The sequence below is a fragment of the Schistosoma haematobium genome, assembly GCF_000699445.3.
Source record: "Schistosoma haematobium chromosome Unknown HiC_scaffold_212, whole genome shotgun sequence".
NCBI classification, from domain to species: domain Eukaryota; kingdom Metazoa; phylum Platyhelminthes; class Trematoda; order Strigeidida; family Schistosomatidae; genus Schistosoma; species Schistosoma haematobium.
The window spans coordinates 12,501-29,199 of NW_026137049.1; the positions used below are offsets into that span (position 1 = coordinate 12,501).

The following is a 16,699-nucleotide window of genomic DNA, read 5'->3' on the forward strand; positions in this document are numbered from 1 at the left end:
GAGAGTTACCTAAGAGCGTAAGTACTAAGTGTATGATGACGATATGTTAAGGACCTAGGTGAGGATGGTCAAGTAGATGATTTGATCCTGAACATTTATAAGATCAATTGGTTGAAGCATTTATTACTTAGAAAATAATCATCACTTTCTGATTATTTTGAAATATGTGTCTCTAATGTTTAGTTTCCTAGCAAATTCTTATTTTTAATCTTTTCTTCTCATATTATTAAGTTTCTTCAGTTTTAGTAGTATATGGTATGGCAACTAAAAGTCGTTCTACATTTATACTTAATTAACATCCCCTTATCATTTAAAATTATCCCTTAGTTAATCTAAATTCGTTTTATGTTAAATAGGAGTTTTACATGCTGGTCAAATCACTGAATTGTTAATTGATTTTCAACCAAACAGCTATTCAACATGTGAATTAAAATTGAATTACATATTGCTCAAGTTAATTTTCAACCAAAATGTTGTACAGTTATTGGAAATGCATTACCTGGATTAGAAAGGTATGTTCTAAGAATTGGGGTATTTAATTTGTTGTAATTAACTAACATAAATGATTTAACCAGTTTTGATAGGATTACATCTTATGTCTTTGTACAATAGGCTTGAATCGGTTTATAATAATATTGTTCCATTTCAGATATCATTGCACTAGGCTGCTGGTTCTAGATACCTCTAACTTGTTCAACAGACATGCATTTGTATTAGAATGTGTTTTGTGGAGATTGTAGTAATTTCAATAGTTGAGATCATGGCTTAATTGAAGCTAGACCACCATGAAAAACATGGAAGCATTGGACAGCAGTTTCGTCCCATTGTGTGACTCCTCAATAGTGTGCATCCACGATCCCGCTTGCGGAATATGCACTTATTCGGGAGAGCTCATATTTTCTGACCACTAATTTTAATGCTTAACACCAAAAAAGGCAGAATGCAAACACCTACAAATATTAGTTAATTAGTCAGTTATATGTAACGAAGAAACTGGCTTAAGTGTGTATTATTTCCTACTAACATACCTTATTACTACAGAGAGGTGAAAGTATCAAAGCCAATTCCAAAGTAGTAGAGATCGTAACAGTACTAGTGGTAATAATGAAAACATTAGCATAGAAAATATTACTCGAGTTTACTGAACAATATTTTTAAAAAAAAGTTTAATACTTTATACGAGTATAGGATAAACGTTTTAATGAATGATCCTTAATGCTCCCTGCATGTTTCCATAACCCACAGTTTTTCATAAATTCATCTTGTGCATTACTGTGTTTACCTACAACTTTTCATTGATTTCTCAAAACATTTTTTATTGATAAAACATCATTAGAATACAAGCAGAGATGGATGGTGGCTAGCAGTGCAAGCAAGGATCCGTGCTTCGTCCTATATTGGGCTCATCACTCGGATGTAACTGCATTTCAGATTTGATGTTCATGTAGGAACTTGAACCCAGTACCGTTAGCATCAAACGCCATAACGTGATCTACTTAACTACTGAGTACTGATAGCCACTAGCTTGTAGATGAAGGTGAAGTTCGATTCATTGTTGTATTAGTTATTTGAATCTTCTCATTAATGTTTAGGACTGCAATTGATCAGGATGTGGGTACATCCAACTGACAAGTCCCAAATAGAGTGAAGCATGCGTCCTAGATTCCACAAACAGCCACTATCCATCTCTGCTTAAAGACGCTTGTGACTTAAGGCAACATCGTGTCAATCGGTACAGAATGCACATATGTCAAGAAGACTGATCAATTACAGTCGTAAAAATCAATGGTCTGATTCAAACAACTTATACAAAAATCAGTGCACCTCTAAATTAGCTGGGCTGTGGTTAGAAGTGGAGTCTAGATTATATTTTTTGTCCTATTCAGTTTGAACAGATGAATTATGTTGTGTTCTATTCAAGCATTGATGCAAACGCCAACTTCATGATGAAATTATACTCGGTTGATGAGTCTCAAACTGAATAAAACACGTACACTATCTGACTTAAACTGCTTGCCACGATCGCAATGTTTTATAAAGATTATGAAAAGAGCTATATCTATACAGTCGTCATAGTAACATACTTTACTAGATGTTGAATTTCTTATCTGGTTTACTTTCTTAAAAAATAGTTCTCTTGTAGTATTTTTTTCACATCATTTAATAGAGAATCAAAACTGGATCCATTTTACGAGTGAACTATTTCTGTCACTTCTTTTTTCTTCTTCACAGTTCATCTCATTCATGTTATGATGACGATGAAAATCTCTCAGAATTACTGGATACAAATCAATGTGAAATTGGTCAAAGCTTACCTAATCGACGAATGAAAAAGTCAAAATATTCCTCACAAATAATAAAAAGTATAAAAGTGAGTGAATACTTTGAAATATTATCACAGTAGATCTAAGTAATAAATACTAATTGAATAGTATCAGAAGGGGTTTTGTGGAGATTGTAGTAATTTCAACAGTTGAGATCATGAGTCAATTGAAGCTAGACCACCATGAAAAACCTAGAAGCACTGGACAGCCGTCTCGTCCTAATATGGGACTCCTCAGTAGACCATTGAGCTGGCATCCAACGGTGTTAATGTCTAACTTCAACTAATCCATGAAATTGAGCAACACATCCACCAGTGGGGTTCAACCGGGTCAGTTGTGAGGTAGTAACTCACTGATGACAATGGTGGATGTGTCGCTCAATTTCGTGGACTAGTTGAACTTAAACGTTAACACTGTTGGATACCGGCTCAGTGAACTAGTTGGTTAAGCGCCTGGCGGGGGACTGATAGGTCCGCAGGCCACCATTGTCTTCTGTGAGTAACTACCTATACAACACACATGGTTAAACTCCATTGGTCACAGCCCTCCAGTGCTTTCAGGTTTTCCATGGTGGTATAGCATAAATCAACTCATAAATTCAGCCAGTGAAATTAACTGAATACCGATGAAGTAATGAATAAGCTATCCATTCATTAATGATTATGTTTACTTTAGTGATAGAAATCAATTTGTTTTATTTATCAAATGAAAAGTGAAACTCTAAGACCCATACCCTCATATATTTATCGTCACTAATATTGGAACAAATCATTGAAAATTGACTTCCGTATAGTGAATAGTGAAGTTGAAATAGGTGTTTTAGTCATCAGGTTGGCTTCGAAAACTCCGCCTGTAGCTCTTCTAGAGTTACTGCCGGTCCCAAGCCCGGGTAAAGGAGGAGGGTTGGGCATGGGGTTAGCGTCCCCATCCCGTAGAAAACTAACTCGCTAAAAAAACGCTTACCAGAAAAATAATTCAAACCATTTTAACTCTGCCCTGAGAGTTAGAAGGTCTTCATTTAGAAGAATTATGACGCTTCATGGTGAAAGCCGAATTCCTTCGGAAGCCACGAGGCCGATGCCCCTTCTAACAACCAGAGCAAAAATTTTTATAGGTACATGGAACGTTAGAACAATGTGGGAAACCGGGAAGACCAGCCAAATAGCAACGGAAATGAGGAGATACAACTTGGCAGTACTGGGAATCAGCGAAACCCACTGGACCCAAGCTGGACAGAAAAGGCTAGCTACGGGAGAGATGCTGCTATACTCCGGTCACGAAGAGGAAAATGCTCCACACACTCAGGGAGTCGCTCCTATGCTGTCCAAAGTAGCACGAAATGCACTTGTAGGATGGGAATCCCACGGATCCAGAATCATCAAAGCATCATTCAAAACAAAGAAGGAGGGGATCTTAATGAATATTATCCAGTGTTATGCACCCACCAATGATAGCAACGACGACATTAAAGATCAATTCTACGAGCGGCTGCAGTCAATCATAGAGAAATGCTCAAGAAAGGACCTCACCATTCTGATGGGAGATCTAAATGCCAAAGTCGGAATAGACAACACTGGATATGAAGATATTATGGGACGACATGGACTGGGAGAGAGGAACGAAAATGGAGAAAGATTTGCAAATTTGTGTGCATTCAACAAATTAGTCATACGAGGCACAATATTTCCACACAAACGTATACACAAGGCTACATGGATCTCACCGGACCACACTACAGAGAACCAGATAGACCATATTTGCATCAAAAAAATTCCGAAGGACAATGGAAGATGTGAGAACCAGGAGAGGAGCTGACGTAGCTTCAGATCACCACCTAGTTGTAGCCAATTTAAAACTGAAGCTAAAAAAGAACTGGACAAGTGGACAAACAGCAATACAAAGGTTCAATACAGCCTTCCTTCGAGATACTGACAAACTCAATGAATTCAAGATAGCTCTCAACAACAGATTCCAAGCCTTTCAAGATCTACTGAAGGAAGAAGAAACTACCATGGAGGAAAACTGGAAAGGCATCAAAGAAACATTGACTTCAACGTGTCAAGAGGTTCTGGGCCTAAAGAAACACCATCATAAGGAATGGATCTCTATAGAAACACTGGACAAGATCAAAGAAAGGAAGAACAAGAAGACAGCAATTAACAACAGCCGAACACGAGCAGAGAAAGTCCAAGCACAAGCTGAATACATAGAAGCAAACAAGCAAGTGAAGAGGAGCATTAGAGCCGACAGGAAGAAATACGTGGAAGAATTAGCAACGACGGCAGAAAAAGCTGCTAGAGAAGGAAATATGAAACAGCTCTACGATACAACGAAGAAACTATCAGGGAAATACAGTAAACCAGAGAGGCCGGTCAAAGACAAAGAAGGCAAGCCAATCACTGAAATTCAACAACAGCGAAACAGATGGGTAGAATACTTCGAGGAACTCCTGAATAGGCCGGCTCCAATGAATCCACCGAACATCGAAGCAGCACACACAGATCTTCCTATAGATGTCAACCCACCAACGACGGAAGAAATTAGAATGGCCGTCAGACAAATCAAGAACGGGAAAGCAGCAGGACCCGACAACATACCAGCTGAAGCACTGAAATCAGACGTCGAAGTAACCACAAGCATGCTTTACCCTCTATTCAAAAAGATTTGAGAGGAGGAACAAGTGCCAATGGACTGGAAAGAAGGACACCTCATCAAGATTCCAAAGAAAGGAGATCTGAGCAAATGTGAAAACTACAGAGGCATTACACTACTGTCAATACCAGGGAAAGTCTTCAACAGGGTGTTGCTGAACCGGATGAAGGATGCAGTAGATGCCCAACTTCGAGATCAACAAGCTGGATTCCGAAAGGATCGGTCGTGCACAGACCAAATTGCAACACTACGGATTATCGTCGAACAATCAGTTGAGTGGAACTCGTCACTATACATCAACTTCATTGATTATGAAAAGGCATTCGACAGTGTAGATAGGAGGACATTATGGAAACTTCTTCGACACTACGGAGTTCCTGAGAAGATTGTCAATATTATCCGGAACTCATACGACGGACTACAGTGCAAAGTAGTGCATGGAGGACAGCTGACAGATGCATTCCAAGTAAGGACCGGAGTCAGACAAGGCTGTTTACTCTCTCCCTTCCTCTTTCTTCTGGTGGTCGACTGGATTATGAAGACCTCGACATCTGAAGGAAAACACGGAATACAATGGACAGCTCAGAACCAATTAGACGATCTGGACTTCGCAGATGACCTAGCCCTCCTATCACGTACACGTGAACAGATTCAGATAAAGACAGCCAATGTAGCAGCAGTCTCTGCATCAGTAGGCCTCAGCATACACAAAGGGAAAACCAAGGTCCTCAAATTCAAAGCGGAGAACAGCAATCCAATCACCCTTGATGGCGAAACTCTGGAAGATGTAGAATCCTTCACATATCTGGGAAGCATCGTCGATAGACATGGAAGTTCAGATGCAGACGTAAAGGCGAGGATTGGCAAAGCAAGGGCCGCATTCCTACAATTGAAGAACATATGGAACTCAAAACAACTTTCAACCAATATCAAAGTGAGAATCTTCAATACGAACGTCAAGGCAATTCTACTGTATGGAGCTGAAACTTGGAGAACTACAACAACCACAATCAAGAAAGTACAAGTATTTATAAATAGCTGTCTACGCAAGATACTCAACATCCATTGGCCGGATACCATCAGCAATAGCCTTCTGTGGGAGAGAACAAACCAACTTCCAGCTGAAGAGGAAATTAGGAAAAGACGATGGAAATGGATAGGACATACATTACGCAAATCGTCAAACTGCATCACGAGGCAAGCTCTAACTTGGAATCCTGAAGGAAGCGGAAAAGAGGAAGGCCAAAGAACACATTACGTCGGATAATAGAAGCAGATATGAAAAGGATGAATTACAACTGGAAGGAGCTGGAAAGGATTGCCCAGGACAGGGTTGGATGGAGAATGCTGGTGAGCGACCTATGCTCCTTCACGAGGAGTAACAGGTGTAAGTAAGTAAGTAAGTAAGTTGGCTTGAAATCGTTTATGGGAAAATGATACATAGGACAGATGTATACAAAAGTGTAAGGTTTCTGTATCACCATGTTAAATTTAAAAGTCTATATATGTGTAGTGAACCACCATCCAAGTAATGAAGACTAATTTATTGTTTAGCGCAAGATTACAGAGTTCTTTGGTAAAATGTGAAAACTGTACATTGAATACTTCATTTGCAAATCTTCTATCACTTATCCTTTACTTCCTTCATGACTCTTCCAATTCTCAAATCTTTTATGTTTCCTATCTATCTGTTTTCTTCAGTTCAATCTTCTCAAAATTTTGCTACCAGGCATCTCATTTCTGATTAGTGTTACATACTACTTACGTCTGACGATGTAAGAAGCATACACCACATATATATCACATTGAAATCTTTCTTTTAGATAATTTTTTTTTTCTTTCTACCAAATGTACGTCAAGTTAGCTTGTGCTAGATGCTCATAACTTTAAAAGATAGTGTTTCATCTTGAACCTATTTCTGCGAAACAGTAAATAGGATTGTCTGTTAGCATGTAACCACCAATCCATCAACTTATCTATGTTATTATATTAGCGCGTAGACATGTCGTTATGTTCAGTCAGTCAGTCAGCATACAATGTAGGACCAGGCACATATGTGCATTGGTCCAAGTCGCCATACCTCATTAGCAATACAACATGAACATCGAATTCATAGAAGTAGTTAATTCAATGGTAGTAATATATAAAAGAATGTTTGTGTATAAAGATATAGTACAGCGAGAAAGAATTAGAAAGAAAGATATAAAGTTATTTAAGAGAGAACGAAGAGTGTATACACGACGCCATTATGATCGGTTCTGAACCATATCACCCAGAGTCTCCAACCATTGATTACGATAGTCACGTGAACCCCAACCAAATAGTTTGCATCTACGAAGATGGCCTCAGACTATAAGTTAGTGACTTCAGTGACTGATGCCAATTTTGGCTGGTTTGGCCACCCCTAACTTTCTCCCAACCGTCTCCAGCATTGCACGTCGTGGTAATCGGTGTTCAGGCATACGCAACACATGGCCTAACCATCTCATTTGATGAAGATTTGCAACCTCATCAGTCAACTGATTTACCTACATTCCTAGTACCCTACCTACATTTAACATCATTATTACTTACCCGATGATCCTAGCAGATGCAAGCAATATTTCTCAGACATCTGTGATCAAATACTGGTTGCTTAGGAATATCTTTACTCTTAGTGATTACGTTTTGCAGCCGTGAAGTAGAACAGAACGAACATGATCAAAATTTTTTTGTATTACTCATATTATGATATGTCGTAAACGTTTTCAAATATCTTATCCTTTTCTTCAATAATTCTTTTTTCTTCTTCAATAAATGACAAATAATTGTACATACTTATCATTGGGTAAATGTTTTCTTTATACTGTTGTATTGTAGACCCCAAAATATGAAATTACATGTCCACATCATTTAGTGAAATTTCTTTTGGGCAGTCAAGAAAACTCATTTCTAGTCAACGAAATAACACAACAACAGAAGGATTAACTAGACAACAGAAAGTATGTGAATGGAAAAGATATCTAATTATTGTTATTATTCTGTAAATGATATTTAACACAGTATAAAGTACTTTAGGACGAAAAGCAAATGTCTGGCGCTTTGACCGGATCCCAAACCAATGGTGCACATGGGCTCCAGTATCCTGCGGGAACAAATGGCGTATGAACCAATTGTTGGTCACCGGCTTCCATGGGACTGCATCTCCTTACGATGCTCCACCGCCTTGTGGATCAGACCTTCAGGTCGAAGGCCTCAGGTGTGGCCCCCTTAGAAATCCACCTGCTTCGGTTTGGGCACCCGCGCAGTATCACAGCCTCACACATATCGAATGAGATTTGTGTGGCGCATATGTATTTCGTGCCTCCTTGTACCAATATCTATATGTTAAAAATAAATAAATAAATAATAAAAGTACTTTAGGGAATATTTATTAAAAAATCAGACTGAATTGAATGAATGCTTTCTTCTTCTGAGAAGTAATTTCAACAACAAGCACAAAGTAGATATCCAATGTTCCCTGATCTGTATTCGGCTTAAAGAAGATAAAGCTTTCAAATATAAATTAAATACGTGATATTTTCCAAATTATATGCATATTATACAAACTATTTTACTCTGTGGAAGCTATTCGCTTTTGTTATAAGTTTCAACAACCGAATAAACAATCAACAATCTGAATCCACTATTAACCATTCTGGACCAATAGCTTATAGGGAATACTTCATTTAGCTCTTAATAGATATTATCAAACTTGAAAAGAAAAACAGTTCACAAATACCGGTACAAATGTAACTCAATTCAATTTATGCTTTTTTCTATCAATACATTATCAATATTGAAAATTTGCAAGTTTCGTTAGGCATTTTCTGTTGGGCTCGCTCGTTCTGGCTGTTTCGCAGAATATACTTCTCATTCCAAGCTTGGTTTTCTCCCAATAGTTCGTTGGGCTGGGACGCATTAATAGCTAGCTTGCTGGTCTTTGGCCATCGAGTCTTGTTCCTCGTTCGCAGATTAAGTGAACTCGTGATAGCTTCAAACCTAGCATTTTCAACTATAAATTACAATCTTCTCAGTATTAAATTCATATTTCTATTGATTTAATTTAATCTTACAAATAAAAATGTTTCCATTTTTTTTGTTTTGTAACTACTTAGTTACTAACTTTTGAATCAATGGTACATCAGAATCTTATTGATGAACAACGTAATCAAGTGAGATGGCAGTCGAAATTAGGTGCTAATCCATTATCACCAGAAGAACGTGTAAAAATACTTGATTCACGTGAATTAGCATGGAAACAATATTATGTAAATTGATGTAATTTTTTTCACTGTACTATTTTTGATGAATGTTTGAATAGTAAATACTTTTTTACATAATCATTATGTATGAGAGAGCCTAATGGTTCAGCCTGTTATGTCCTGATAAGCATAATGAATGATAACTTTAGGGATCCATTGATAGACCAATACTATACGTAGATATTTATCGTATAATTGTTAACTAACTGAACTATTCATATTCATATCCCTCCTATTACGAAATTTATTTGACATATGAACTATTATTCTACGATTTATTATTCTTGGATTATGATCTGTCAATTAATTACTACCTCCCACATTCCCTGTCACATTTGGTTAAGTCTCACTGGTCTAGTGGTTAAGTGCTCACGCGCGAAACCAGTAGGTCCTGCGTTCGAATCTCGCAGGGGCCAGGTCGTGGATGCGCACTGCTAAGGAGTCCCACAATAGGACGAAACGGTTGGTCAGTGCTTCCAGGTTTCCCATAGTGGTCTAGCTTCAAAGAACTCATGATCTTAACCATTGAAATTCTTGTACAAATGTTATTTTCCATTTTATGGTACGATATGGTCTGTCTGGTTGGTATATAAACCCAGTATGCTTGAAATAAATGATTGGTGTTCTGGATATAACTGACTGAGCTAAGCAGGACCGATACGTAATCTAGACTGGTCACACGGGTTTTATGCATCATTGGTTCTGTCGATAATTCACTGCTCTGTAATTGGCAGTATCATTACGTATACATTAACAAGGCATACAGGCCACAAGTTATAACATATCCTCTTTTAAATACATAACCACTGGTAATATATTGAAAACCAGTCTCATTATCTCAACTTATACTCTGTCTACATTATATTAAGTTGATAAATGGGGAAATGCACATCTTACGTTTAGATTCCAATAACTATAATCTATTGTAACGATGTTTATAGAATCCCATAATTTATATCTCAATAACTTAGTTTACTCTAAATGTTAATGGGAGCTGGAATGTAGGTAGTAATAGTCAAGATAATTCTTATTCAATATAATATCGGTTAATTGAACCCCAATTAGTGTTACATGTAAAGTGGGTTTATGACTCTGTTCTTTTTTGTGTTTTTTCGTGATAATATTTCCACTAGTCTCCTTAATTTATTCGCCACTGTCTACAAAGTCCGCTTAAGCTTTCACTATCCAAATGGATGGTGTTCAATATGTTTTAACATTAAAATTTATAACTCACTTGGTTATATTAGTGATATACTAAAATCAAAGTCACCATAACTAAAACACTTTTTGAAGGAGGTGGTCGATGAATATGTATTGCACATATTCAAACACCGTCTATCTCGACGAAATTTTAGCTAGTGTAGTAGAGAGTTTACAGATGGACAATTATTGACGAATGTTCACTTTCGATGAGTACTCTGACCAGGGCTACTCAATAAATGAAATCATTGTAATAGGTATAACATTCAACTACTAAATTGACAGATCTACCACGATGGATGACTATACAGAATTCAAAGGTAAAGTGTATATATACTAGATTAAGATCTATTTTAGTTTGTATAACCAATATGTATTCAATGAAAACTCAATTGTATGTACCATTTTATATTATTTTGAAAAAAAACAAACAAGACAAAATGTACACATCCAGAAGTTTTGGAAACTTGCAAATATCAGCTATCAATACCAGCTTCACCAGCTAACTTCAAATTGAGTAAAGATCATCATATATTATCTGAATTTCGTCCATATCGTCCAGTGGAACCATTCAAGAAATCTTTCATTACAGGATCAGAAGTTCCTCTTGAACCAAAATTTCAATTAGTTGAATTTACTAAGGCAAAATGGTTACATAAATGTGATATGATTGAAAAATTTCGTTCAATGGTATCAAGTATTATTATTAATCGAAGAATGATTAAACGATTAAAAAAATTAAAACAAACAATAATTGATGATAAGGAAACAGGTATCTCATTTCTTTCTATTACGTAATCTTACATTTATCTTCTATATAATTAGAATTTCTTTCCATGGATATTACAATATAATCAAATAAATTGATAATATCAATAGTTGAAATCATGAGTCAATTGAAGCTAGACCACCACGGAAAACCTGGAAGCACTGGACGGCCGTTTTGTCCCCCCCCCAGATTCCAACCCAGGACCTATCAGTCTCGCGCGCGGACGCTTAACCTACTGAATCACTGAGTCGGCAGCCAACGGTGTTAATGTCTATCTTCAACCAATCCACGAAGTTGCGCCACCGTACACCATTGTCTTCAGTGAGTTGATATCTCACAACAGACCTGGTTGAACTGAACTGGAGTCCCATATTAGGACCAAACGGCCATCCAGTGCTTCCAGGTTTTCTATGGTGGTCTGACTTCAATTGACTAATGATTTCAACTATTGAACTTTCTAAAAATCACAAAACAACTTTCGAAAATTGGTAATCCTATAAATTATGGGTTACGTAATAATTTAGAGGGAATAAAAGTACTCACGTGTTATTCAATAGTGAATACAGTTCATTAGTTCAATAGTTTATTTGCAAAACCTCTAAAACGATCGGTTTTGGAGTTTTATTTTATCTATGATAACTTTACGATCATAACTACAATCAAATTATCAACATGGTTGTCATAGGTGATTATCATATGAACGTTTTAGATACACTGATTTGTTCTCATAAAATGATTAGTGAATAGATAAAGAGTACATCTTAGCATGTGATTCTACACTATTACAAATCAGTGGTTTAGTGTTCTGTGCACGACAAACTTAGCAACTGGTTAGTAAGCTCAAATGCTTCTTCACTAATCTTAGTTTTTGATAAATAGATAATGTCTCGACTTATATTCTGTACAGACTAAAACTAGAAATTATTTCTAAGGAACCAAAAGCTAGATTATACAGTGTAGACTAGATTTCAAAACGTTGTTAAAGAAATAAAAACTAACTCAATCAGTAAGATCAAATATAAATATATTTGAATAACTATCAACTTCTGTTTCAAGCAGATGAATTCATGGTAAAATTTCAGTTACACCAAACCAAGGGTATCCAAATATTCAACATGATAATTCTCTTCAATAAATGTGACCATACTTTAGTTGTGTAAATGTTTGACAAGATTTATGTCCTGACTTAGCCTTTAGAGCACATCACGAAAACTCCATTGTCTTATAGTAAATAGATGAAACAGACAGATCACATAACAACAATAATCCTCAGATATCTTGAATATTGAAGGATAGTTGAAATCTGTTTACAGGTGCATAGTTTTCACTACCTGATTAAATGATCTACTTTTATTTACTATAGATCATCTACACTTTATTTTGACTTAATACGCAATTTTGATGATCCGCTCAATGTATTATTCTGTTAAGAAAATTCACATATTTGTTTCTTACAGGATCCAACAATACTCGTCCTCATTTTCGAGTATTGTCTAGATGATATTCTGAATTCTGTAAGAACAATAGTTATGATTATTTAAAAATCCAAATCCTAAATTTCTGAATAGTGGCACCATAACTCATAAGTGCTGTTTATATATAGTTAGTAACTTAGAGACCAAATACTGACTTGTGTATTTGACGCTAAAAGGTCGTGATTACTACTAGGCTTCTATCATCAGTATGAGTAGAGTGGTTTGAACCTACAGACCAATAATAAAAAATTTACCTGCTAAGCCACCATGTTGGACAAACATATATAATAGTTGAATACGTTAACCATTTCGACCATTATTACTGGAACGAAAATGGATTCATAAAAGGAACCAATGGCATAGTGTTATTACAGGTATGAAATGGATCCAAACTGTAAACGTAACTATTCAGAATGTAGAGCTTCATAATCAGTTTGTCAACTTTATTTGTTTATCTACGTTAGAGAAAGTTTATTAGCATTAGATCATAGATCAGACTACTAAGAGCTGAATAAATATTTAAAGAGATATCTGACATATTAATCAGTCATATTTCAATAACAAATGAATAACTGTTCAATGCATTGGCATGATGAATGCACTTGTGTCTAACTATTTCTTCATCCTACTAAATATTTTCAGTATCAAAACATGTAACAAACGAAAAATATCCATACAATATTGGAAATTCAATTCAATCCCTTGGGAAATCGGATTGTGGAACTAAATTATTTCATCATCAAGTTTGGTCAGAACGTGATTTACTCTGTAATCAGCAATTGACAAAAACAAATCATACACCACCAGTATCAAACAGTAGTCTAATTCAATCTACACATCTACTACCGATAACATGTACATATAATTATAGTCAGCTATTGAAAACATTTACAACACCGAAACATTATTGGCCTTTATTTGATATGCCTGTTACACTAGATCAATATGAAATGAAATACACAGATAAATTTGATTTAAATCTTGCTACGGATTATGCTAAATTAATACCGATGGATATAAATTATGCAGAATTATTACCTATACAACAACAAAAACCACATAATCGATTGTCATCAACCTCACAGGTAATAATTAATGTAAAGATTTTAATTGTTGAGATCATGAGTCAATTTAAGTCAGACCACCATAGAAAACCTAGAAGCACAGCAGTGCGCATCCACGACCCGCCTCGCGAGATTTGAACCCAGGACTTATCAGTCTCGCGCGCAAGCGCTTAATCACTGGAACACTGAACTGGCCGGCATCCGACGGTGTTAATGTCTAACTTCACCTAATCTACGAATTTAAGGGACACATCCACCATTGTCTTCATTGAGTTACTATCTCACAAAAGACCTGGTTGAACTTCACTGGTTACTACTTCTCACTAGAACTCCAAGAAATACCTCTTGAAGTCAGTCACTAGTGAGCATACGTCCTGGGTTTGAATCTAACGAGGTGGGATCGTGGATTCGCACTGATGAAGAGTTCCACATTAGGACGAGACGGCCATCCTCTGTTTCCGAGTTTTCCACGGTGGTCTAGCTTCAATTGACTCATGATCCCAACTATTAAAATCACTATAATATCCACAAAACCCCTTCTGAAATTATTGTAGAGCTTAAAATTACAAACTAATTATAATCAGTCTGTTATGATATTCGTCGATCTTTTGTTGTTGGTGGTGGTGGTTAATTTCATTCAATGAATAAAAGTGAATATTTGGATCGATAATCATTCTAATGAAATAATCAACTTAATTATACTGAAGAGCCACCAATTAATAAGTGTTATATTTGTCTAGTCATCAGTACTGATCAAATCCTAACTCAAGAGTTGATCGATGTAGTTACTCATCTAAGTGACTTAACAACATTTTCACTATACATTGGTGTTCAGTGACTGAAGTTAGTCAACACGAAAATCATTTGATCCACATGTTTAATAGTGAAGAAGTACTACAATTGAAAAATGTTTCTTATTATTTATGATTATAATATCGGCATGTTATGGGTCTACTCAAGTTCTTTTTTTACATTAGACTACTAGAAAATGGTTTATAAACCCCTGAGTCCGACTAAAGCTGAAACTCCTAATCACTAAATGACAATTTCATTGTTTAAACTTAACGTACTGGCTTTGATTTTAAATGGAAATGTTGTAAATTTTTCATCCTAACAATACCATTAGCCTTGGGAAAGTTAAAAAAAGATACAGAAAGAGACGGAGTTAAGGTTCTGTTTTGTAAAAAAAGAACTGAAAGCGTGATGAGAAATAGAATCTTATTATATTTTCGAGTATAAATGTCCGCCAGTGGATAATTTAAACGTTTAAAGCTATCAGTCTGTCGAAATGTATTAAACGTAACCAGGAGTGTATTTATGTAGTTTAAAATTCAACGGATGAGCCTTTTTTCGAATTCAGTTCGTTAGCGAGTTGAAAAGTGTTCATGAATATTTTGTGCTAGCCTTCGGTAGACTTTTTGTAGCTTCTTAACAGAGATGGACGTCAGTAAGAAATATAAAAAAATAGTTTTTCATTACAAATTGATCTCCATAGTTGTCAGCATTGTACAAGGAAGTAGGTATCACGAATGTCATTCGATGATTGTCACGCTATATTACTAATTGATTGAAGTTAAAGTTGCACCGTGAAACATCAAACCACAAATTCTTGTGTCCAAAACATTCACTTTTGGTCAGTTCCAAGGTATCCTGTGATCCGTAATTATCAACAGCATCCCAATTGAGATCAGTCTGTAAAGAATACGGCCTACAAATTAAACACATCTCCAAAGATCCCTTTAACTAAAATAGTTTTTCATTATATATGGAGAAATGATAATGTTATTTTACTCAGAATGTAGAGAAACGCTTTGTGATCAAGTATCACCTTCTATCGGTAAAATCGTATTCCCTATATTAACCCAATTTACAGTTATGTCAGTTAGTCATCTCATTAAAAATGGAAAAATCATTTGTTCCTAATTTTTTGTGAGTGTCATCGATACGTATGGATGGGATACTAAGTAACCACATTTTAAATCTGTCTATCATTCTAATTACGTCCAAGTAATAATTTGGATTGTTTTATAGGTCATTGGGTCTCCAATAACTTGTAATAATGAATCAATAAGTGGCTTAAAACTTGAATCAACAATAACCAGTGATACTTCTAATCAGCCAGCGATACGTTTACCACAATCTATCCATTCGTTACCAAGATCGAACATGAACACTGATAGGTGCTCAAATGTAAGTTATCGTAAATTAACTGTGTTTTTATATCATAATAACAATAAATTTATTTCCATAAAATTAAGATGTTTCAATTTCAGGGTAGTTGCATAGTGATATGACCTTGCCATGATGTGCTTGGATCAATAACATTGTTCCTCGCTTAAATTAGTGACCAGATGTGTCAGTGAGATAGGGTTCTTCTACTCTCTAACCACCGATTTGTACACTAGAAAGACAAATACAATGTACTATCATCAGATTATTTAAGAAAACTCTTGTGATTATATTCGAGAATTATATGACTACAACACACCATAAATAAGAAATCACAACATGTACTTAACTTGGATGTTTACAGAACAAAAGTGAATAATAGACTTCGTTCGTTCCGTCTCATTCTCTACCATTAAATTTGCCGAACCTTTTTTCAACAGACACTCGACTTTTGATTGGTGATATATACTACTTACATCTGTGAATGTCAGTAGTTCACACCACAATATTATCGTTAGCGTTTTTTCTGGTTAGCATTTTTTAGCGAGTTAGTTTTCAACGGGATGGGGTCGCTAACCCCATGCCCAACCCTCCTCCTTTACCCGGGCTTGGGACCGGCAGTAACTCTAGAAGAGCTACAGGCGGAGTTACAACAGCGCCCGTGATACTTATCCTTTAAGTTTAACTTAGCTGTAACTGAATGTGTTACAGACTGTTTGTACAAACTCATTTACATTATCTACCGTTTTATTTTGATGATGTT

The 16,699-nt window shown here is 36.0% G+C and overlaps 1 protein-coding gene across 1 annotated transcript; it reads left to right on the forward strand.

The window, feature by feature from the left end:
- Positions 1-7,855: 7,855 nt before the first annotated feature.
- MS3_00010530 (uncharacterized protein) lies at positions 7,856-16,053 on the forward strand (the record flags this gene model as incomplete). Its single annotated transcript, XM_051218904.1, has 5 exons — positions 7,856-7,957; positions 9,113-9,265; positions 10,895-11,231; positions 13,346-13,788; positions 15,799-16,053. 5 exons carry the CDS (start codon positions 7,856-7,858, stop codon positions 16,051-16,053), a joined length of 1,290 nt encoding a protein of 429 aa, XP_051064072.1.
- Between the last annotated feature and the right edge of the window lie 646 nt (positions 16,054-16,699).